The 24090-nt window shown below is 39.3% G+C and overlaps 2 protein-coding genes across 3 annotated transcripts in view; one reads left to right on the top strand and one right to left on the bottom strand.

Annotated features, from left to right (window-relative positions):
* Positions 1-13632, top strand: part of CERT1 (ceramide transporter 1) — an 82551-nt gene extending 68919 nt beyond the window's left edge. Inside the window, exons 11-18 of one of the 2 annotated variants that reach the window (XM_050986469.1) lie at positions 468-545; positions 4719-4814; positions 5498-5630; positions 5757-5827; positions 7135-7263; positions 8017-8146; positions 9382-9518; positions 10680-13632. In XM_050986469.1, coding sequence (XP_050842426.1) covers positions 468-545; positions 4719-4814; positions 5498-5630; positions 5757-5827; positions 7135-7263; positions 8017-8146; positions 9382-9509 — 765 coding nt within the window. In that variant the 3' untranslated portion in view covers positions 9510-9518; positions 10680-13632. The remainder of the gene's footprint in view (positions 1-467; positions 546-4718; positions 4815-5497; positions 5631-5756; positions 5828-7134; positions 7264-8016; positions 8147-9381; positions 9519-10679) is intronic. The other variant, XM_050986470.1, reaches the window with a different exon arrangement.
* Positions 13633-16307: 2675 nt separating this feature from the next.
* On the bottom strand, positions 16308-17266 carry MED18 (mediator complex subunit 18). Its single transcript, XM_030236609.2, has 2 exons — positions 17129-17266; positions 16308-16976 (listed from the first exon to the last, which is right to left on the bottom strand). Exons 1-2 carry the CDS (start codon positions 17199-17201, stop codon positions 16423-16425), a joined length of 627 nt encoding a protein of 208 aa, XP_030092469.1. The 5' UTR covers positions 17202-17266; the 3' UTR covers positions 16308-16422.
* Positions 17267-24090: the final 6824 nt, after the last annotated feature.

Raw genomic sequence — 24090 nt, 5'->3', positions numbered from 1 at the left:
CAGTGGCCTACTTATTTTCAAAAAACAGTAGCTGGAACTGAAGAAGGACTGCTTTTTGTCTTAGTTCAAAAATACTGATTTGAGAACCTATTTAGAATATTCTTTACTTGTATCAGGCTTGTCAGGCAGAGAAAAAGGAGAAATCCCAATCGGCTAACTGCAGTATTTTCAAGATACCTTCACCCAGATTCATTGAGTTGATTTTATGTTTAAAAAATATTAATCCAGTTGGTTGTATCAGGATTGGTTGACTTGTTTTTGAATGTTACTGGAAACACTCCTGTCAGGGCTACGCTGGGAGCATAATATGTAATAGGTGCATGAAATCAGCATTTGCCGCTGTGCTTGCTGCTTATGGTGCTTTTTTTTTCCTTTTCTTCATTATCTTGTGCTTGCAAGTTGGTACTGAACGCTCTGTTGTGCCTTTGTTCTGATTACTTGGTTTTTTCTTTGTCTGTCTCTGGTAGCCCTATAGTCGCTCTTCCTCCATGTCTTCCATTGATCTAGTCAGTGCCTCTGATGATGTTCACAGATTCAGCGCCCAGGTACTGTATTGATGTGTCAAGTGGGGGTTGCATATCTTTGCTTTATATCATCCTTTTCTCTAGAACCTGGGTTTTTTTTTGTTTTTTGATTTTTTGTTACATCAGTCACTGCTTGCTTTAAACTAGTACATTGAGACAAACAAAGGAGTTCTCTATTCCTGTACTAAATGGTTGTCTTTCTTTAAATCCAGCTTGTATGCATACCACTTGTGCAGAGACCCAAATCTTGTGAAACTATTTGGGTTACTTCAGTAGCTTTAATTAAAATGTCTATAGTTTGAAAATTTTGTATCTCTAGTTATAATGAAAGGAGAATAACATGTTTTACAGAGGCTGGAGATGGTCTTTACTTCAGATAAATTAGTTTTTCTTGCTTTTAAATCAAAAGTTTGATTTTTGTCAGAAGTGTTAATTTGTAAATATATTAATACATTGAGTCTTATCGTTCACTATTACCATTTTTTACCTCTGTGACTAGTTTGATTACCAAAAGGCCATTAAACATGTTGACCAACAAGACTGTGTTGACCAACAAGATCATATTGAAGTATTCATGTATCACTTGTCCTTCAGAAATTAAGTCTGACATCCTGAATATGTCAGTGTTGCCATAATGACATATTCCAGTAGTGTACAAAATTACTTTAGGTACTTACTAGGAAGGCGGTAGTTTAGAGTAGAATTAGAAAAGTGTTTGCTTTTTAATCTCCAAAAGTAGTTCAGATGTGTTTTTCATGCTATTTCTTTCCTTCTGTGGTGATATGTGGATATGTGATGGTGAATATGGAGTTCCTTCTGGGATCTGCTCTTTTGGAGGTTTTTTAAAAGCTCCAACAAATCTTTTCTTTTTTCCTAACAGGATTGACTTTAATTTTTTTTTTTAAACAGAGCTTGGAATTTTATTACCTGCAGACCTTACTACTAGCTCCATGAGCAGAACCAACACTTAGGTACTTGCCTAGTGAGCTAAAATTCCAAGACCTTTTACAGTCAGTTATTTCTGAAATCTGAATTTACTGCAAGGGAAAAAGTATGCAAGTCCTATTACACAACAGTACAATGGGAGTACCAGGGCTCCTGGTACTCCAGTAGCTGAGTTAGTTTTCTAACTTGTTTTTTTCTTTGGGAGGAGGGGTAATAAAGTGAGGGATAATAAAATAAGGAAATAATAAGTAATAGAAAGCAAGTTTGATTACCAAGATGGGAACTAGTACTCCATCCGGTTGTGGTTGCAGGCATCATTCAGCATAAGAGGAACTTATATTTTCAAAGGCATGCAGGTGTCCTCACCTGTTTTGTGCCTGTGATAACATTTCTGTATTCATATGATAAACCTGAGCTGTAAAGCACCACTGTGCAGACTGCGGAACTGATCACTTGCAAACACACCTGAGGTGGACCAGATCATTATCACAATAATGCAAATTGTGGTTAAGTATCAGGATTAAATGGACTGGAGTGAAGTTACTCTTTTTGCCTACTGCATGGATCATACTACATGAAAGTTACTATGGAGTGCCTCCTAATCCAGCTTCAAGTTAATGGACTCACTACAGAAAGTATGAATATCCCCACATGCAGTTCCACCCTCCTAAAACAAATTTTTGCCAGACTAACAAGTCACTCCACCTGTTCTGGAGTTTCATTTTACTTAACAAGACAACATAGAGCATGATGAGAATAGCAGACCTTTTCATTCTACCTGCTATGGACTTCATTAAAAAATTATTAAAAAATGGCCTCTGTTCCCAGGCTGACAATTTAGCTTTAGGAAGGAAAACTAATATCTTTGTTCTTAATAAATGTGATCTTTTTCCTAGACTTCATGTGAATGAAGGGAATGTTGGTATCAGTAAAAGTAGCAACTAAAAACCCTGTTTTTAAGACTGAGAAGTATAAACATGTATTCTGATGGGAGCTGTTTCTTCACTGTGTGTCTAGAAAGGCATTGTTGTCTCTGTCAGTTGAGTGGGAGTTCAGATCACTTTCTTTTAAAGATCTTTCAGCTTTATAATAGGTTCAGAATTGTTCTTAGGCCCTTTAAAGGGAAAAACTTGCCACTCAAAGTTCAGGTCAAGGCTTTGTGACATATAGGTTGCAAATATTTTTGCAGACCATTCTTGTAGCCAGGTAGGAACCCAGAGGTTAGAGTGAGCCTCTCAGGTGGGAGAGAATCTTTGGATCTTGACTGTGCCTCTGAAATTGTTGCAACTTGACAGATGGTGACCAGTGCATAGACGAAATACAGTTTGTACAATGTGCACAAGTAGGTTGTGTAAATACTGCATTTCCTGGTGAAGCAGGAGTCTGTTCAGATTACACTCCTGTGGGTGCCTCATTCTCTTCTTTCCTTGATACTTCCTTCATCCCTTTGCATCTAACACATAAAGCAAAAAGTATCAAAATACAAAAGTAAATGTATAAACATACCTTTTTCCTTAATAGAGTAAGAGGTGGGATAGAAAATACATAAGGGCCTGAAGGTATGGCAAGTATGTATTGAGAGCATAGTAAGAATTCCTTTCTTAAAGCAGTGTGACCTAGAGCTAAATCATTGAATATTTAAATACCCCACATTCTTACCCAGTTTATGTACGGTCAATGCTTTACTGGAAAAAAAAGGGAAGAAACTTTTGTGGGAAACCTGCTAGTAACTGGCAGCAAAAGTTGGCTTGTCTAGAAGCTGAAACATAAGTCTTGGGGGTGCTTTTTGTTCACTGGAGCTCAGAACCAGAGCATGCAAAACCTGGATTGATAACTTTGCCTTATCTAGATAATACTATGCTTGGTTAAACTAAGACAAACTAGGATTTCCATCCAATGGATTTTGTTTTTTCACGTTGTGATTCTAGAGTTTTATTTGATAGTTACCTTTTTTCTTTCTGGCCTTAAGTGTATTGCCTGTTGACTACATAGTACAAACAAAATTACTGCCTTAAATTAAAAGTAAATAACATCTTTCAATTCTGTGTCATATAAAAAAAGATTAATTAATATTACTTTTGCTTTCTACTTGTTTTAATAGTTGCTCAAATATGTTTTACATATTTTACTGCAAACTAGGCTTCATATTTTTGTAAGATGTGCAAAGCACCCTGGTGTTCAGACTGTTAATTTTGTGATTATGCACTTCTTCAACTAATCTTTGTGTTGGTCATTTAACTAATTTTGTTTGTAGTGCTTTTTCTTTTGGAAAAAGAAAAAGGTATTTCTAGTAGTTCAGGAAAATTCTGTGAATCATGTGGACTTGCTTTCTGTGACAAGTTTTAGTAGTCAATTATCTTTTGGATGGAAAAAAGATATTAAAGTGTTTCAAATACTTGAAGGATTACACAGCAATGGATATGCTATGATTTTGGTTCTGTTTTTATCTGAGGCATTAGGAAAAGGGTGGGGAAACCAAAGAAACAGAATAACATATTAGATCTAAAATAAGCATCATCTTCCTGTCCCAGTACCCATTTTCATGCATATTGTACAGAATAAAATATGAGATATTCACATGGCTTGATAAAAATATAGTAAATATTTGGCTGTAAGAAAAAAAGGCATAGGTGCCAGCAAAATAAGTTTTAAGTGAGCATTTTGTTAGAATTATAGAATCTCTGTACCATCATAATCCTTTGAATGTAGGCATTTCTGGGTTTTTTCTAGCTGTCAACTGTGCAAAGATGCCTCTGAAACAGAAGATGCATGCTTTGCTTGTGACTGTTTTCTTCGCTGCTCTTCCAATATGACTTTTCATGTACACTTGCTTTTTAGAGCTTGGCAGATTTCCTCCCTAATCCCCTGCCTTTGTTGAGCTTTTAAAATGCTCTTCAGTGAATATCTTATAATGCATTGCAATTCCATTTAGAGATACTTGCAGTTCCTATCTGCTGAAATAAAGAACTGTTCTAGGTAGAAGTGTTGTGGTTTGACAGTATAAAGGCAAAAAGGCAGGCTAGGAAGTACCCGCAAAGGAGGAAGTTGGAATCTGAATCAAGATTTTGGCTTTTGTTTCTGAAGGCCAGCATTATTTGTTTGTTCCTAACCTAACAGAGAACTCTCTCATTCAAATTTACCTCCTGCACAGGAATTGAAGTATTAACTTGTGACTTCCAGTTCTGAACAGTGTCTCCCCAAAAACATGGAAGGAATGAGTTAAAAATGCCTGGTTTTTTTCCTTTGCAGGTGGAAGAGATGGTACAAAACCACATGACGTATTCCTTGCAAGATGTAGGAGGAGATGCCAATTGGCAACTAGTGGTAGAAGAAGGAGAAATGAAGGTAAATGTTTCAGGTTTGGTTAATTCGTATGATACACTGTGAAGACAGATACTTCCAGTGTACATTTAGCAGTGTTATCTCTACTGCTGGACTCCGTGATCTTAAGGGTCTTTTCCAACCTAAAAAAGCATTCTATGATTTTTGAAAATATTATCAATCAGCAAGTTATGCTGTTGTAACTTCTGTCTGGGAATAGCACTGTTTAGGCTGGGACTAGGGTCCATGAGAACTGTGGCTTCTATCTATTTATTCGTACAAAATTCTATGTAACTCTTGCAATAGATTCATCTTTACAAATTCCTTTCTTACTCTCTCCTGCTTAGAGCTTGGTATCAAAATAATGTGTAAATTCTATGTACAAAAATAACAAGAGTAACAGGCTACAGTGTTGGCTGCTCCACCATGATTATAAATCCGTGTGGATAGTAATAAATAAGCTAGCTTAATCATTTTTGGAGTAAAAACCTTAAAGTACTGGTATTTTAATGGGAATTGCCACATAAGAATGTCTTCAATGGATTTTACTAGAGAACACTTTCATGGCAAATTATTCATGTGATAAGCTTCTAGGTAAGTGGTTTGTTAGTTTGGTTTTTTTTAAGACAGATTAAATTTAAACAATTAAAACATGAACGGTTTTAACAGCTTCTGTTCTACATATAATTTTTTGTGTTTGGCTATAGGTATACAGACGAGAAGTGGAAGAGAATGGAATAGTTCTAGATCCTTTGAAAGCAACCCATGCTGTTAAAGGGGTAACAGGGCATGAAGTTTGCCACTACTTCTGGAATGTTGATGTTCGTAATGACTGGGAAAGTAAGGCATTGGTTCTTCAGCTTTGATGGTTTATCAGCAAGAATAGTATTTATAGCATTGTCCTATTGTCTGTGACTGTTCACTGATGGTTTTTTTTTTCTTCCCCCCACTCCCCTCCCCTTTTAGCAACAATTGAAAATTTCCATGTTGTGGAAAATTTAGCTGATAATGCAATCATCATTTACCAGACACATAAGGTAATAAAATTTCATTTGCATACCTTATTGAGACATCTGAAGCATGTGTGTTCTAATATTCTGAATACTTCCCTGGCCTAACAACTTAAAATACTGTTCTGGACAATATTCCAGAACAAGTTCTCTATTAAACTGCAACTTACATCAGTTTTCCCGACTTTTCTTGAGAGCACAATTGGTTATGCATGTGTCTGGTAGAGCTTGTAGTAGTCAGTGAGGCCTGCTTTTAATTCATTATTATATCACTGCAAGACCAGATTCATCCAAAGCAAACAAAAGCAATAAATCACCATTGACTACAAGGAAGAAACCTACACCGCTGTATCAGATGGTTTTTTGCAAAAATGCCAGTTAGCATTCACCACAATTAGTTGACATACCACCTCATAATGGAAGTGGTTTTAATTGTTGATGCAGCATTTGTTCTTGTACCTTAATTGTTTTTTCCCCCAAAATGGTTCTGGTGTCAATTTATAAAAACGTTCATTTGAATTACCGCCCAACAACTGAAATGCAAAGATCTGAAAAATTTATAGGATTAAAATTTACGTACTCATCCTTAGTCTTGCATGTTTCTAAATATTAGTATATTCAAATGTTAAAGCAAAGGTTTTTCTTTGACAATTTTACCAGTAGTGCTGTTACATTAAAACTTTTTTAATAGAAGACTCATAATTTTGAGTAAGACAGTTGTGTCATCTGTATTGGTTGTGGTAAAAGCCAGAACTTTTTTCTCCTGATGAATGTCAGGAAAATAAGTTCTATATATTTTCTTATTTTGTCACACATTTCACTTCTAAAACTTTCTCTTAGATAATATCAGTTTGCTATATCTGTCTTACTGAAGTAGTAGCTTTTTGAGGTAATATTTTTTTCAAATACATTCCTTCTCTCTCTTCTTTGGAGACCTAAGTAACTGTAGATGCATCCCTATACACCTAACCATTAGTTAATTTTGTAGCTTAGAAGTATTAATTAAAACACAAACCTGAGGTTCAGAGTACAGGAGGGTAACTGCCTATTCCTATTTTTTTAACTGAAAAATTCATTGCAGTTTAGTGCTCTGCATTTCAAAGGCCATAAAGTTTTGCTGTAATTTTTTTTCATATCAAGTGTAGCAAACCTGAAATTTCTGTTCCCTATTTACAACGGCTATGTTCTCTTTCAGTTTCCAGAATGAAATTACTAACTTGAAGATACTTTAACTTAATAATATAACTGACCTGATTTGCCTTGCTTGGTTTTTAATTTTAACTGAGAGTAGTAGTTAAACCTGCAAAAGCTTATGTTCAGGTGTTTCTCTGCAGAGAGTGTGGCCAGCCTCTCAAAGGGATGTGCTGTATTTGTCTGCCATCAGAAAGATACCAGCATTCAGTGAAAATGATCCGGAAACATGGATTGTGTGCAATTTCTCTGTAGAACATGACAGTGCTCCTGTAAGTATTATTTTGATTCTGTGAAGTTCTGCCTTTAAGGTAGTGTTTCGCTTCCCATGGTAATGCATTTGCAGTGCTAGGCGACTGAGGGGTTTTACAAGAGTACAGTTAATTTAAACCAGGTGATAAAATGACTTGATGAAGGCATTCCTAGCCAAAAGCTTTCTTGCCTTATCTGTCAGTTGGATGACCTAAGGTGTTACAGCAAAATGGAAGCAAAATTTCTGGAGATGTGAAAACATTTTAAAGAATTGAGGTTATTTTGAATGGAATCAAAACAGTATCTCTTCAGCATTGTCAAGTATAAGAGTAGGTTTGTATAATTACAAATAGGGTTAAGTTTCCATTTTACAGTTTTGCCTTGGGTTCTTTGAGATAATAACAATGATTGTTTTCCTTCAATTTCTATTCCATAGCCTGCTTTTAAGGGAAAAGTTAACTGATATTTGTAAATGCTGATACATTATTCTTGAAATGTTTCTTTACTGATTTGTCACAACAGTTGAAGTAATTCACTTATAATTTGTTAAGCAAGCAGAAACCTAAGACTCAGACATTTTAGATAATTTCCCTATCCACAATCTATTTTTCATTTTAGTCACTTTCATGTTACATCCATGTAAGTGCTACAAAGTAGACTCTCAGAAACACAGTTTCTAGAGTGTCTTAGACTTTTTGATGAAAAGATGTTCATACTGAAGTATACTGAAACAAATTTAGTTTAAAGCTTACAATGTTTCATATTTTTGGCAGCTGAACAATCGCTGTGTCCGTGCCAAAATAAATATTGCAATGATTTGTCAGACGTTAGTAAGCCCACCAGAGGGCAACAAGGAAATAAGCAGGGACAACATTCTGTGCAAGATTACGTATGTAGCTAATGGTAAGTATAAAATTTTTCAGTATGACATTCCTGATAGATGTTAATTTTGGGAAGTTGAATACTGGCACAAAAAAAAAAAAGACTTGATGCCTTTTCCCTTTTCTATCTATGTATAGCATAATCTTTGTGTTCATCATGTTCAAAAGGTCTCAAATTAAGGTGCTACATGAACTGGTGAATGGGTTAATTTATTATGTGGTACTCTGGGAAGAATAAATGGAAGAGCTGTGTAGTTCAGTCCTAAGTATATAGCCTTGGGATGGAGGAACATGAGCAGAAATGTCTGCAACTGGAATAAGTTGTCATAGCTTTTAGTTTCAGTAATGGTATGTTGGGTTTTTTCGTATACTACTCTAATTTTTTTTCTCCCAATTAATTTCATTAGGCTGAAAAGGTGCTGATAGTAAAAATACAGTTCTTATCCCATGGTGGCAAGAAGAAATACATTTTGTATGAAGATGCTTGCAAGCTGTATAATTTAGTCTACATTTCTTAATTTTTTTTTAGCTGATAGAATCCTTGGGTTCTTTGACTGACCGTCAAAGCCAAATTGTATTGTTGCTGTACCCAGTATTTAGAAATGTATTGTAGTATTGGGCAGACATGCTTACTATCTTTTCTCCTGGAGCTACAAAACACTTCAAGGGTAGCTCACTCTGCTTTTTACTTTTTTTTAGCATTTCCAGATTACTTAGAAATTATGTTTTCACTGCTAAATTCTGAACTGTGAGTATATGGGCAGTGATAGCTTTTTCAGCAACATGCTTTCCCTGTGAATGAAAATGTAATTAAAAATCAATTCAAGTTTTGTTGAAATGTTTTATCTTCATTTGCAGAGTGTTGCCTGTGTGGCAGTTCTGCAGACAAATGCAGTAATTATTGAAAAGTTAAGACTGATTCTGCTTTCTTTGAAATAAGAAGTTGCTCAAGTCTCTTTCTCTTTGTTTCTTGGAAGCCCATAGAGAATATCCTCTTCTATTTGGGAATTTTCCCAAGATTCACCATAAAGCATGTTTAATGTTTTCTTAATAATGGCATCGTAGATATGGACTGAGCTTGAGTATTACGAACAGAAAGTACTACAACACAAGCCTAAGGGCATAAAAAAAATCTGCTAATGATTATTCTTTCTTGTTACTTCAGGGAGAGTTGCAGGAGTAATTAACTAAAATTTACTTTTTCAGCATTTAGTGGAGTTGCTTTATTTCAGTGTCCTTCTTCCTGTTTACTTCTAGTGAACCCGGGAGGATGGGCACCAGCATCAGTGTTACGGGCAGTGGCTAAACGAGAATATCCAAAGTTCTTAAAGCGTTTTACATCGTACGTGCAAGAGAAGACAGCAGGAAAGCCTATTTTATTCTAGTACTAGCAGGTATACGTACTTTTAAAATTCTTGATTAAACATTTTAAAGGTCAAATGTAATTATGCCATCTGGGAATATCTTACATGATTAGCATGGCTTCAGTGCTTACTTTAGCATGCAATATACTTTTTAAAAACATGTAATTTGTGTGTACAGGCTGCACAAGTTAGCCACCATTAGTTTTCATAGACTTTTTATTGGTTCATCTTGCAAGTTTTTGCATACATGTCCAATTTATATAGAAGTAAAATAGAATGAAGTACTTGTCTTTTTCAGCTATCACAGGCATTTTGCCCTTGTTCTGAAAAAATACATACTGAAGTTACTCTAGAGCCTCATGAGGTTTTTATAACTTAAATTCTACTTACAATTGCATATTTCATAGACTATGAGTACATTTCACTTTTCTTTTATATTGACATCCTAGTTTTCGCCTAGGATTTTTATTAATGGAACTTCACTGACAGACCAGCATGAATTACTAGAGTATTTAGAAGACTGTGACATAAGTTTTTAGCCTTTCTGATGAACCTAGGAAAGAAAAGGGATTTCCAGGTGCTTTTTGAAGTCAGTGGATATATTCTTAATGGTATAGGTTATTGGCTAATCTAAAGTTGTTTGAACAGTTAGATGATGATTTGACATTAGAAGAGGATTTCTTGATCACTTTGAAGATATCTTAGCCCCTTAATGTTAAATAAGGCTTAACTTATTTTTGCTAGTTTTGACTCCTACTGTGTATTTCATTTTCTATAACTGTGGTCATGTCAAACCACAGAATTCTGATTAGTTGTGCTAATGTTACAGCATCATTCAGTCACTTTTGAAGATGAGTGTCTATCTCTTTTTCTATGTGTGACATAGGTTATTTTTTGGGTTCTGTTAACAGTGTCTCCACAGTAAACAGAGTAAACAGTCCTGTTTACTAAGACTCCAAAAGTCTTAAGTGTTTCATTCTTCTGTGACAGGTATCCCTGTAATGATTCACAATTTTAAATGTAAATTGTTAGAGAAGTAGTGTAAGTAAAGCATTAGAAACAGGGCGTCACAAGCCAACAGTCAGCACATGATCATAGCAGTCCTGATGATACTTAAGGTTTTAACAAGTTCATTTTGCTCACAGTATACAAGGTTTTCAGTGCTGTATTATTTTCTTTGCTTACCTGCAGCAATCAGAACAAGACTGGGTGAGCATTCCACATTGGAGAAGTGACCATGCACAGAGCACTCCATGCTGGAACGAAGGATCTACAGTCTTTTTATGGCCCAGGTTCTAGGCTTTGAATACTGAAGTGGAGAACTGCTGCAACACCGTGGGGCTAAATATTTAACAATAGCTCTCTCCTGCTAACTTTCTTGCTGAATCAGTGTGTAATTATAAATACATGTATTGATAACATGTATATGGCTCTATTTTTATTTGCTTGCTTTCGAAGAAGAAAAGCGCATACAAGTTTGAATCACCAACATGGGCTACTGTGTTAATTTTAAACAAGTTGTAGAATTTCATTGTCAGCCTTCCTAAGATACTTCTGCAGTTTTTGTGCATGTGTAAAAAGCACAAGAGACAAATGCACATATAGCATACTGTATGTGCTTTATATGCACAAATATCTGTGTGGTATTTTGGGGTTGTTGAAAGGAGTGGCTTCAGTAAAACCTAGGTAACTTGTTGGCAGGTTTTGTTTTGCTTTGTATAATCACAGTTCATTGCTTCTGGTTTCTGTAATGAATCATCTTGTTACATAAAATGCCAGTTAATATCTGAGGGCTGTCAATATCCTTATGACTTTGCCTTTTCTATTGTCTTACTCTTATGACGATCTTTAGTTCTGAAGGAGTAAGAGTGTGAAAAGCTTTATTTTTTCCAGATATCTTTATATTTCTATTGTACTTTTTAGTTATGTAATATGTGCTGCATAATTTTTGTTATTAAACATGATCCAGAAATATCTAGAAAGATTCTGTATGAGAGGGCAAGAGACTGCCTAAAATCTAGGAGACATCTGTCCATGCTATCTGTGGGCTACTTTCTTGGATAATATCTGGGGCTTTCCCAAAGCTGTGAGAAGGTACACTATAATATTTATTGAAGTAATTTGGATTACATAAGACAACATTCCCAGTCTAGATTGAGGATGAGTACATTATTTTCAGATCCTGCATGTTTTCCTCATCTCAATAAACTGTGCTGTGAGGTTCACATAGAAAATTATTTGCCTCTTGATCAAAAACCATCAGAGCTATAAAAATGCGTAGTTCTTACTGGAAAGTTCCCTTTAGTTGCTGTGAAAATTTAAATGTCAGATGTTTGCCTGCCTTTGATTCTGGAGATACTTGTTAAGAGAGGACTGTGTTGGGCTAGTACTGACTGTGAGGTCTTTTATCCGTGCCCTATAGTTGAAAACTCTTCAGAGACTGCTCGGTGTTTCACCAAACTGAGTATCTTGAGGAAAAAAGTTGCAGATATATTTTCTTTAAAAGAAAGCTGAAAGTCAGATTTATTTGTTATAGTGTGCTAGGTGCCTGGAAAGAGATATAATACAATAATTTAGTGAAGATTTGGTAAATGAGTAAATATGATCTGCACAGTGTTGAAAAACGTCTCTGTTCATCTTCTCTGTAGAGATGAAACTATACCTAACACATGATAACACACGTATGCAGATTTCATGCTCCATAACTCTTCCCTTTTTATTTGCCTTTCTCTAATGGCGTGCATGGAATATGCCTTATTACAGAGTTATTCTGTTCATTTGAATATGTAGAAAAGTGCCTATATGGTAATGTTAGCAAGGCAAATAAGATGAAAATTTGTACATCTTTACTATATCACCAGTGAGCATTTTATATACCGAAGTTAAAAAACAAAATCTTATACCTCAAAATGTACATCATCTTTTTACAATCAACCAAGCAGTGGTACATTCCACCATAGCCACTGATGGAACTTAAAAAAAAAGTCCAAAATATAAAGAGTTTAACTCCTTATTTGCCATTTCTGATAATTATTGGAACACAGGCAAGTTTATTAATTTAATAGGATAGCTTTATTTTACAAAGGTATGGAAAGTTTACAAAGCAGTATATAAACTTATATCATTAGTTGCATTTGCACTAAATGTGATGTACTTTTGCAATTTATTCTGTAAATAAAATGACACTACAGATACTATTTGTAAAGAGTATGTTTTACTTTATTTAGATAAAGGCACTGGTACTTCACTGTAGCTAGCCCTGCCCAATCAGATTTGTAAGAGGCTTTTTAAAGACTATGGAAGGAGTTACATGACTGAGAAATCATTATTAATGGACCTCTGAAAAAGTAATCTCAAAAGGCAGTAGGCTTCTCATATTGTCCTTGTGCAAGTAGCCATTAGATCCTTTCATCTTGAAGATATGTTGCTTTTATGGTTTTATACAATTTACCCTGTCTCTTGAGCCCATCTCTCTTGTCAGTCACTGCCAGGTCTGTGCGCTCTGAGTTAATTTCCTCCTGTTAACAGATCAAGAGTGTTGACACAGCTGTGGTGGTCTTTGCAGAAGCAGCTTCTGACTCTAGGATGGTGGTTTTGTAAGCTGAACCAGTTCAAAAGGCTGAAAATGCAGCAATCATCAGATATTGTTCTCTAGATGTCTGCATCTGTTTGGAGAATTTGGATGTTGCCAAACTAGATCTGAAGGACATGACTTGATAGAACTTGTACTGGGAATGAAAATGAGATGGCCATTGTTATTCTGTCTGAGAACCTGAAAATCTCTGACAAATTTATCTGTGAAAAATGTGATGCACTTTGAAAAAAAACCTTACCTTTTACTTAATTGGGCTGAGCTGGCTTATCTGAAGTTGTGCAGATTCTCTTTAATCAGATTGTCCACTTGTATTTTTGTCAAGTTGTACAGATAATGCTGTATTTGAATTGCCACTGTTCATTTACAGACTTAAAACATGAATCATATTTTTGAGTACCTTGAGTGTGTAGAGTTGTAACTGTTCTATAATAGCTTTATGATCCTAATGATAAGTTTTAAAACTTAAAAGAAGTTGGCTCTTACATGTTACAATCACAAATTTAAAACCAGTATTTAAAATTTAAAAGTATTAAAAATTATGAAGAAAAATCTTGGCTTCTTGTTGTTTTTAACTTTCCAGTGTTTGGGGAAACCTTACCTATAACCAACTTTTAAATCATGAATGAAGTTATAAACAATATTCTAGTGCATGGAAAACATTCAACAGGAAAGCAGTTTACTTGTGTTTCTGAGGTCACTGAGATGAAAACCTGAACGCCACATTAGTGTATACATTGAGAAATTAATTTTGTGCAAGCAATCAGAGGGGTGTTAAAAGGTGCTCCAAGTAGAGTGTAGTCATAATATAGAGCACTTCCAGAGTATGTCAGCTCTTCATTTGTAGGGAATAACAAGATTCTGGGAGCTTGCATGGGAAGAACAGCAACCCAGGACTAAGATGTGCCAAAGCATAAACTTACGGCTTTTCCAAAGTAAGTTATTTTTAGTAACTGAGATAAGCTTCCATGAGCAACTTTTCTTAATAGTAGAAATAGGTGGTGCCTAACAGATCAATAACAATCCTATGCTTTATTTGTTACAGTGATTTCTACTTCTTTATATAGCAATCAGGAAAATTGTAGAAACCTTGCATGTATGCAGAACTGGAGGAACAATTTGAAGTAACAGAAGGCATTACTTGAACAGAATCAAAACTTATGCTCAGCTGTATCAGGCCTCTTGTAATATATTGCAAAAAATAGAGAGTCCTGAGGTGACCTCTGACCTTGGAGAATGCAAAAAGGAAATCCCACCCCACCCCCCTCAAAAAAAAGTCACATTTCACATTCATGGTACCATAGCTTATTTGCATAATTTAAAAATTGCATACTTTCCAGTAAAGAGGTTGAGCATTTCTGTGTAACTACAGTATCATTTGACCCTGGATGATGAATATAATTAGGGCGATGACATGCAATTTACTGGTGTGTATTACTAACACTAATCATCTTCTGTCTCCACCTTTGACAAGCTAAGTTTTATAAGAGAGAAAAATACATTTTGTTAGAAGAAAGGGACACACTTTGAGCATTAGCAACGTGAAAGTGTCCTCAGCTGTAGCCATTGATGCAGTAAGCTCTCCTCTCTGCACATCTGCCTCTTCTATGCATGGACTACAGTCAGCATAAGGTAGCCTGGTACCAAGGATTGCTGCAGTTTTCAGAGTTTAAACTCATTCTTCTCAAAAATAAAAACTTTTTTATTATTTATTCATTTGGATCAATCAATCGTTAGACCTGTTGTCATCCATAAGACTTGCTAAACTTTTGTGTGCCAGGAGATAAGCCATAGATAGTAAAAGTCTGTAGCCAGTGATTTTTAACCAGTGCTGAGAGTGGCAAAATATGACAACAGCCCTAACAACTCCCATTTGCTGGGATAAGACTGCCACTCAACCGTGGAACAGCCTGGCATATGCAGCTCCTAAGAAGTTATGCTCTGTATGAGGGAATTCCAGCTCAGAGGTCCAGGATAGTGTGCTGTCTTGGTGAGGGCAAGTCATGCCCAAGTATGAGCAGAATTGCAGGTGTGTTTGTACCCTCCAGAAAATACTTGCAGTCAAGGTAATGGGCAGTCACACTAGTGACATCTCACTGCTGCCCTGCTGGAAATCACTGCTCTCTTTTCAGCCTGAAGGTGCTCAAGTACCACCCCAGTACTCAAGGCTTCCCCACGCCCCACACTGGAGCCTGAGCGTGCAGCACTGATCCAGTTGAAAATGTAGCTATTTAAAACTTTTCAAAGCTTCTTCTGAGACTGGCTCCTGCCTTTAGTTGTTTCATAAAACACTTAGGGTGCTGAAGGGTGGCAACATTTCTGACAGAGGCTGGAACACTTTAACAGTGGGTAAAATGGTTGTCCTCTGTAAAGAACCTGAGAAATTTAAATGAGCTCCTTTATCTTTCCTGACTTACTTGACTGAACTGTGTTTGAAAACTCTTGAACCTAATTCAAATAGCACTGAATTATCACAGCTTTACTAGGGTAACTAACCATCTTATTATCAAGAGAGCTGCTAAGCAAAATCATCAGTAATTCAACTAACAGCTGCTAATTTGTTTGTAATATATTTCTAATGAAAAATTGTGAATAAAATTTTTTATATAAAGCACTTAACATTTCAACATTTAACACAGCTGTCAGCTGTGAGAAATTCAGTAATAAAAAGCACCTGGTAATTCACTTTCTTATTACCTAACCAATTCCAGTGAAAAAATTGGAACACTGTTAAAAGATGTGAAAACCACTCGTAAATGTTAGTATTACTAGATTTTCTTCCACTTCTAACTATGGTTACATCAGAAGAAACAGTTTTCCTAACAAGTAGGTGTTCCGATCACATAAGCTTTGGTTAAGAGGTGTACAGTTGCTCTTTTATGCAGCAGTTTCTGTGTTTATGCTTGTGTGAAACAGAAACTGTATTAACTTCCATCTATTACTAAAAAGAGAAATTTTGGATGATTAGGTGGGATGCACAAATTGTGCTCTAAAAAAACTTAGACAGCAGTGGAATCTGGGTACACAGAGAGATGAATTCCAGTAAGTCTGACATTTTAGGAGTGCTAGGCAATGGGCTTTTTAAGTTACCTCCCAGGCAAGAGAAGGAAAACTACTGGTATTAAGATTTTATTTATGACTTTTTTTGACAGTGCTAATTTAAAGTGTCCACTTTTCATATTCACAAGTGAAAGAAAAAACCACTCAGTAATTGCAACTGCCAAAACTGATATATAGTACTTTATTCCCTTCTCCCTGTTTTGATTTGCCCACAAAAAGCTTTTTAGAAAAACATCCTTTTCTGAAACAGAAAAACAGTGCCTTAGTGGCCCAGATTATCAATCACATCAGTCTTTTGGGGTCAATTTTCTCCAGGTGTACTAGAGGCTTCAGCTGCTCAGCAAAGTTCCTCATGTCATCAGAAACAATGTCCTGCCCTGCTGGTGCAACTACGTTGAGCTCCACCAAGTAGGAGAGGGAGAGCGGCTCAATGCTCTCCGTGTTTCCTGGCATCAGTATGCGGAAGATCTTGTACACCACGATCTTCATGATGCCCTTGCGGAACACGTGCCCTTTGGCCACGAACTCGTGGTCCATACGGAAGCCCATCTCCACCAGGAAGTCCGTCAGGTTGTCGGACGTGGCGATGTCCACGCAGTTGCGCACCAGTGCGTGGCGGTTCTTGTCGCCTATTTCGGGCTGTCCCAGATAGCGCAGGTGCCAGGGCATCCCGCTCTTGTCCATGGAGCGCCGGGCGCGCAGCACGAAGGGGCTGGCCTGCTGCCCCTTCAGCAGGAACACCATCTCGTGGTCCAGGAAGGTCTCGGGCTCCATGTTGTCGCACAGCCCGCGCAGGCGGTGCAGGAGGCTCTCCAGGCTCTGGTCCAGCACGCTGCCTGCGGAGACAGCGCCACGACCATATCCTCCCCCACAGGCCGAGCTGGGCTCCCTTCGCAGCGCGCCCGCCACAGCGCCCTCCGGCCCGCCCGTGCGCGGCGCCAGCCCCCCCACCGCAGCTGCCCGCGCTGCTCGTCCCGCGGCCGCCTACCTTGGAGTAGGTACTCCATCATGTTGATGGTACCGCCCGTGACGGGCATCATGGTCACCGGCGGCGCCTCCATCGTGCGCTCCTCACCGGCCCCGCGGCCTCGGCAGTGGCGGTAAAGCGGCAGCAGCGCCCCCTGGCGCCTCGGCGGGGCAGGTGGGGGGCTGCGGGTGGGGCGGCGGCCGGAGCCGGAGCGGGGGGCGGGGGCGGGGCGGGGGTGGGGCCAGGGCGGGGGCGGGGCCAGGGCGGGGGCGGGGTTTGGGGGCGCTCGGCCTCGCTCCCTCACACGCCCTGGCGGGCTTCGGTGGCAGAGCACGGGCCAAGGATCGACGGAACGCGGCTTTTTTCACCTTCTCTTGGCCTGCTGGACAACTTCCTTATCCTGAGGGTGGTGGAGCGGAACAGGCGGCCGGGGAGGTTGTGGAGTGGCCCTCTCTGGAGCCATTGAAAATCCGCCTGTATATGTTCCTGTGTCACCTGCTCTGGGTGACCCTGCTTCAGCAGGGGTGTTGGACTGGATTATCTCCAAAAGTCCCGTCCAAGCCTAACGATTCTGTGATGCTGTATTTCTGTCTTTTATTCTAGTTTGCTCAAAGCCGGGAATCGGGAGGTAACCCATGAAAGGCTGGCTCTGTGATCGTCAAACCTCTACACTGTCTATACCTTTTAACAAACAAAGGCATCAGTATTTGTTGGCTGTGAGTTGTACGACTTTTCTCTTAATTAGTACTCAAACCCTATTTGCTAGCTGTATCTCTTGCTTCTCCAAGGTAATATCCCTTTTAGTCTGCAGGCATAGTTCTTCCTTCCCTTTGTGTCGGGGTTTGGTGGTCAGTGAGACGGTGGTCTCGGTCATCCACTGCTGGAATTACCTTCCCTCAGTTACTGCCCAGTCCTGCTGACTTCACCCCTGGCAGTGCTCATCCAGAGAGTCCCTTCATCCTGGGATTGTCTTCTCCTTTCCTCAAAACAAAAGACGAGCCAAGCATGCAGCATTCACAGTGCAATTGCTTAATCATAACTGTTCAACTACGGGTCCTGATTAACAACTGGAAAAAACCAAAAAAACAAAAAAAAGACCTCAGATCTTGAGGGGCCCAAATCTCAAAGGGCTTACTGCCAGCCTCACCCTGATGTTTCTGGTTTTGGCTTTTATACTTTTCAGATTCTGTGCTGCCTTAAAGCATCACCCCAACGCCGGGGGCACAGTGGAGGAGAGTGGGAAGCCAGCAGGCAGGACCAGCAATCAGGGGTCATCCTGGCTGCACCCACACCCCTTGCCAGGGAGAGGTGGCACATGCAATTAATTCTGTGTAAAATCTCCACCAGAAATGTTCTGATCTGTCTCTTACAACAACAGCAAAGGGGCTGATGCTCTGGCGTGTTGGGGGCCAGGCTTCAGCTCCAGCAGTTTGGGTTTAAAACTGTTACCAAGTGCAACATGTATGATTCATTGGTTTGGAAAGGAAGAAATCTCATCTGGGCCTAGTAGGGTGTGCACCATTTCTAGGCAGAAAAGCCTCTTGTTTTCAAAAAGTGATGGAAATGCCCAATATGTACCAGCTGAATTTGTACCTGTCAATACCCCAAATAGTTATAAATGTGACCTTTCTTTTAGCAGTTTTTTTGTGTAACAAACCTTTAGGCCGCACAGAACATGAACTGTATGTCTATCTTTCCTTTATCAGTATCTACAGAGCGGTGGTATCATCCCCTGCCACCCCCCAGAAAAATTATATAAATACTAGTACAAGCCAAAGACCTGCAAATGAGAAATGGCATCGTTGTGCCCTCCCAGAGCAGTAGTGGTTTGTATCACCCCGATGTACCAGAGGTAGTTTGGAGTACTGACAAGCAGGGGTGGCCTGAGGGGTGCAGTGCAATCCATGAGGGGAATATATGAATTGACAAAGGAGGGAACCACGCCCCAGGGAGCTGCCACAGTGCATGCACATTGTAAGTACTCCCCACATTGCAGATAAGAGGCCTGTGTTGAAGTAAAGTAAGAAAATAGTCAACCAAAGGTTTGAGTAATGGTTTTTAAAGCATTCCTAAGCTTCAAGGAGCAAAAAATAGGTTTCCTCTCATATATGGATCAGCTTTACTTCTGTGGTCATCACACAGTTAGCATAGAGAATATATTGAGAAAGATGGCTAAGAAAAGTAAAAATTACTAAAAAGGTGTTTTAGCATTTCAAGAGGGGTAATTTCTCTTCTCTCTATGTTGATACCAATTTTCTCTTCTGTCTAGCTGAGGTGCATAATAGTGTTGCTACAGATGCCTCATAAAACCTAAGAGGATATCAGCTTTCTGTCTCAAAGTAAAAATTCTTTCAAATTCCACAGCTGTAGCTACTCTTAAGTAGTTTTGCATCACAGTCTGACATCTATGCAGTAGTGCAATCTGGAAAATAAATGTTGTCCCAAAGTGGTCATCCTATCCCCCTGTAGTTCTAGAAAAAATAGGTGATGAAATGTGGCCCCACAGCCACAGCATCTCCAAGTACTTTCACTGGCAGAGTAAAAGTCAGCAAAGTCCTGCAGGTGCTGAGCTGCTTGTCACTGTGGGCTTGGAAGATCTGGGGTACACCTGCATACCTTGAAGGTATCCTGAAGAAACTTCTTCTGCAGCTGTTGAAGATAGGATGCAGCAGACACCAACAACAGGTGGTCAGAGAGATGGAGGAGGAGGAGAGAAACAAAAATAGCAATTAAGAGTAAACATGTTATTCCCAGCCACCCACCTACATTCTGTTGAGCTCCCTTGAAAATCTATCTCACTCAGCTCTCTGTCAGGGAAATGGGTTGCCCATGTGGGACCAGGCCTTTATCTGAGCTCTGTGTCACATGTCAAGTGCTCAGAGCAGAGCTCTGCAGGGAAACCTCAGGTGAAATGAGCCATGATCACATTGAAATAATACCAGCAGAAGGGACGGTTAGCTAGATGTAAACTGGATGAAAGGTTACAAAATCTCAGAATTTTTCCCATTCATGTCACAGACTTGAAGTCAAAATCCAATTTTGTTACATCTATCTATCAAAAATGCATTCAGATTGAGCATACAGCACTCTACATTCACTCATAGTAAATTAACAGCAAAAAGTCTTCCACCCCACAAATCTGTGTGTTAGCTTTTTGAAATTAATGCAATGAATCACACACTTGTTTAAGCTGAAAAACATCTCAAAGTCATCAAGTCCAACCTATGACTGAACATCACCTTGTCAATTGGACCAGGGCAGTGAGTGCTGCATCCATTTTTTCCTTAAGCACCTCTGTGATGATGACTACCACCTTCCTGGGCAGCCCATTCCAATGCTTGACAACCCTTTTCAGTGAAGAAATTCTTCCCAATGTCCAGGTCTCAATCTCCCTAGGTGCAGGTTGAGGCCCATTTCCTCTTGTTGTGTCACTTGTCATCTGTGAGAGGAGACTGATCTGCACCTTTCTACAAACTCCTTTCAGGTAGTTGTTGAGATTGATAAAGTCTCTCCTGACCCTGTGAACTTGCTTTAGAGCACTTGTGGAAGATGCAGCAAATTAAAGGCTAAATTTCACTGGAGTCTCATCGGATTAATATCTCATACAGCATGAGTAAGTCCATTTTAAAGGGGCTCACAAACTCCTTTCCACTTCTTTTCCCAGGAATTAAAAGGAGCAAAAAGGAGCAAAAGCTCCTGAAACACTGAGAGTTTCAACTTGCTCTGCTTTGTCAGACTTGCAACTTTCAAAAAGGCCCATTTGTCAATGACATTTTCTGGGGTTTAGAGGACAGTCATGGGATTAAGTATCTTAATTAGTTTATAAAGTCATTACTTTGTATTCCTTTCTTTGGTCACCTTTTGGAAGAGGAGATTTTTTCTTGAATGAAATAACTGGACTTGTGGTGGGATAGCCTTGGCAGAGAGTGAAATGCTCCCCGCCTATTCAGCGGGATTAGAGAAACAAGTAGAATGAGAAAGCTCATGGGTCAAGAGAAAGACAGGAAGATTGCTCCCTGGTTTTTGTTACGGCAGAACATTCTTGAGATGTGAAAATCAATTTATTGCTGATTTAAAATAATGGGAGGTTAATGGGAGACAGGAGGACAAACAGTTGTCAATAAGTTTCCCAATAAGTTGTCTTGCCCCTTTTCCCAAGCTCAATGTCATTCCTTCCCCGTTGGCTCCTCTTCCTAGAATTGTAAAATCATTAAGGCTGGAAAGACTTCAAACCTTATCAAGTCCAATGACTAACCTAACCCTTCCAGCTCTGCCAGTAAACCATGTCCCTGACTGCCACATCTACACCTTTTTTAACATAGCCACCTTTTTTAACATGCCACCACTTGCCAGAGCAGAGCAGTCTGTTCCAATGCTTTTCTCCCTTTCAGTGAAGAACTTCCTCCTGATATCCAGTCTAGCCCTCCCCTGCTGCAGCTTGAGACTGTTTCCTCTTCTGCTTGTGCTTGTTACTTGGGAGGAAAGACTAACCCCAGCTGGCTACAGCCTCCTTCCAGGCAACTGTAGAGAGCAACGACATCTTCCCTGAGCCTCCTTTTTTCCAGACTAGACACCCCCAGCTCCCTCAGCTACTCCTCACAGGAGCCACTCCTCACTACTCCATCAGCTCCATTGCTTTTCTCTGGACTCACTCCAGTGTCTTTCTCATACTGAGAGACAATTACTCTGCTCAGTTATGTAGTAGGCAATTTACATCATGATTTCATTATATAATTTACATTTTGAAAAGTTGTTGAGAGAATTTCAGGGTTGGAATTACTCTTTAAGTGATTTTGTGTGTTAACAGATAATTCAGGGGCTGAGTTGTATAAGTTACGGCACAGACAGAGAAATCCATAATAAACATCAGGTAATTTGTGACTTAGCATGAGCCTCAGTGTAATGCACATTATGATTTATTTCTTCCCACCTCACAAAGCACAAACAGTTTCCAAAGGAGTTATTTCAGTGAACTAGCCAGCCTGGTGGCTTGAGACTTTGCCCCATTCCTAAGCCTGTATTGTCAAAGCAAAAACTAAAGCTGCATATAATTTTCTATGCTTTGTGCTTGTATTCCCTGGATTTTAAATGCCAAATGTAGTTTGCATTGTTAGATATTAAAGGAAACTGCTATGAAGAATTAATTTAGAATTCTCTGCTCTTCAGACTTGCTTACCCAGGAACAATTTTCATAAGGGAAAACCAAGATTATCCTACAAGAAGTATAATTCTGTTTATCAAGAAACTGCCAAGTGGTGTTACTCCTTGAGCCTTATAGACCTGCCCTTTTTTTTTTTCATTAAGGAAGCATCTTTTAGAGCCAGTATTCCCAAATTTGAATTAATTTTAACCTCTGGTGTTGTTAAACTAGACCAGCTCACACAGCTATGCCAGCTCTCTCATAGAAAAGATGGGGTATAAGATAGACTCCACTGTGTACCATTACATTTTTGTGTGGCTTGTTTCTAGTATCTTTTCAAAAAAATTTTGCCCTTAGCAGCATCATTATACCTGTGCATAAACCTGTGTGTTGGGTGGGTGTGGCCTGTGTGTGAAAAACTGATGCCATCAATGCTGGGCAAAAGAAGTTAGCAACATTGCCCAGTTGTTTTGAGGATGAGGGAACGTTTTTAGGGCAGTGACTGCCTCCATGGAAGACCATGTTTCTGAGACTGCAGATTGAGAATGATGCAGCCTCTGGCATACACATACTGTAGTATTGCCTTCCATTTGCTCTTGGAGCCCAGTGGCTCATTAAGGGGACATGGATGCAATTTGGCAAACTCTGTTGTGTGGTACCAGGTGCAGAGCTAGAAGCTAGACTTGTGTGCCTTGTCTTGTGCTGAGCATGATAGACTTGCCTAACTGTGGTCCTTCACTTAATGGTCCTGGGAGAGATTGGTAAATGACATCATTTTTATGGCATAGTTATTTTCATCCTGGTGTTCCAGCTTGTGAAAGTTGGATTGACCTTCTATAATTCTTCTCCAGAAGGATAAGCTGGGTAAGGAAGAGATTATTTCTTGTGGCAGTGCTGAGATGCTGGAGCTGGGAAGTTATGGCTGGACCATGACTGGAAGTGTTCAAGGTCAGGCTGGATGGACAACGTGACTTATGTTTCTGGTAGTGGATAAGAAAGAGGTGATTTTTTCCATTCTGCTGCTGTTGCCTGGTATGAGCTGGATGTTAATCACTGCAAGGAGGAGAAAGGAAACATGGCTGGCTCCTGTTGGCTCAGGTTCTGTCTGCTGCACCGTGTCCATGGGAGAGGCCTCCAGGAGGATCCAGGGAGAGGAAGAGAACTGCATCATGTCTGTTTCACTGTGTGCCATCAGGCCACAAAACAGGAAGGAAGAATGTCAGGAAGGAACATGTCAGTGCATCAGGCTGATGCCTTTTTAGCCTGTGGACTCGGCAATGTTAGGTTTAGCGTTGATTCTAAATAATTCTAAAACTCTGTTCCAACCTAAACAATTCTGTGATTCTGTGTCTAATGAAGGTGTCCCTGCCAACAGTAGGGGGTGTTGAAATTAATGCTCTTGTAAGTCCCTTCCAACCTAAACCCCTCTGTTGTTCTAAGACCTGGTCTTTACTTGGTTGTTGTGGATCTCACTTGTTGTGGGTATTGGTGCCAAGATCCAGATTTTCTATTTTTATACAGGCTGTGGCTGGGATGAAGTTAGTTGTCTCCATAGCAGCCTGTATTGAGGTTGTGTTCTGAATTAGTGACTAAGAACACAGGTTACACAGCAGTGTTTTGGCTGTTGCTGAGCAGGGGTTGCCAGCACAAGGGTTTATTTTTGTCCTTTTTCTCCTGCATTCACTGCCAGTGAGTAGGCTAGAGGTGGGTGAGAGGCTCTGAAGGAACACAGGGAGTCACATCTGATCCCAACTGCCCACAACAATATTCCATACCACACAGCATTGTGCCAGCACCAAAAGCTCTGGGAATAAGATGAGAAAGTGGGGACATTTGTGGTTAT

The sequence above is a fragment of the Serinus canaria genome, chromosome Z (assembly GCF_022539315.1).
Source record: "Serinus canaria isolate serCan28SL12 chromosome Z, serCan2020, whole genome shotgun sequence".
Classification (NCBI taxonomy): domain Eukaryota; kingdom Metazoa; phylum Chordata; class Aves; order Passeriformes; family Fringillidae; genus Serinus; species Serinus canaria.
The sequence above is the reverse complement of the archived record's forward strand: the minus strand, read 5'-3'. Positions and strand labels throughout refer to the sequence as shown.

Bases quoted from the DNA above. Each gene is read 5' to 3' on its own strand.
- MED18 (XM_030236609.2), bottom strand. From the start codon at position 17,201: ATGGAGGCGCCGCCGGTGACCATGATGCCCGTCACGGGCGGTACCATC. The intron at 16,977-17,128 runs GTAGGCGGCCGC...CTGTCTCCGCAG, and splicing joins GATGGAGTACCTACTCCAAG to GCAGCGTGCTGGACCAGAGC.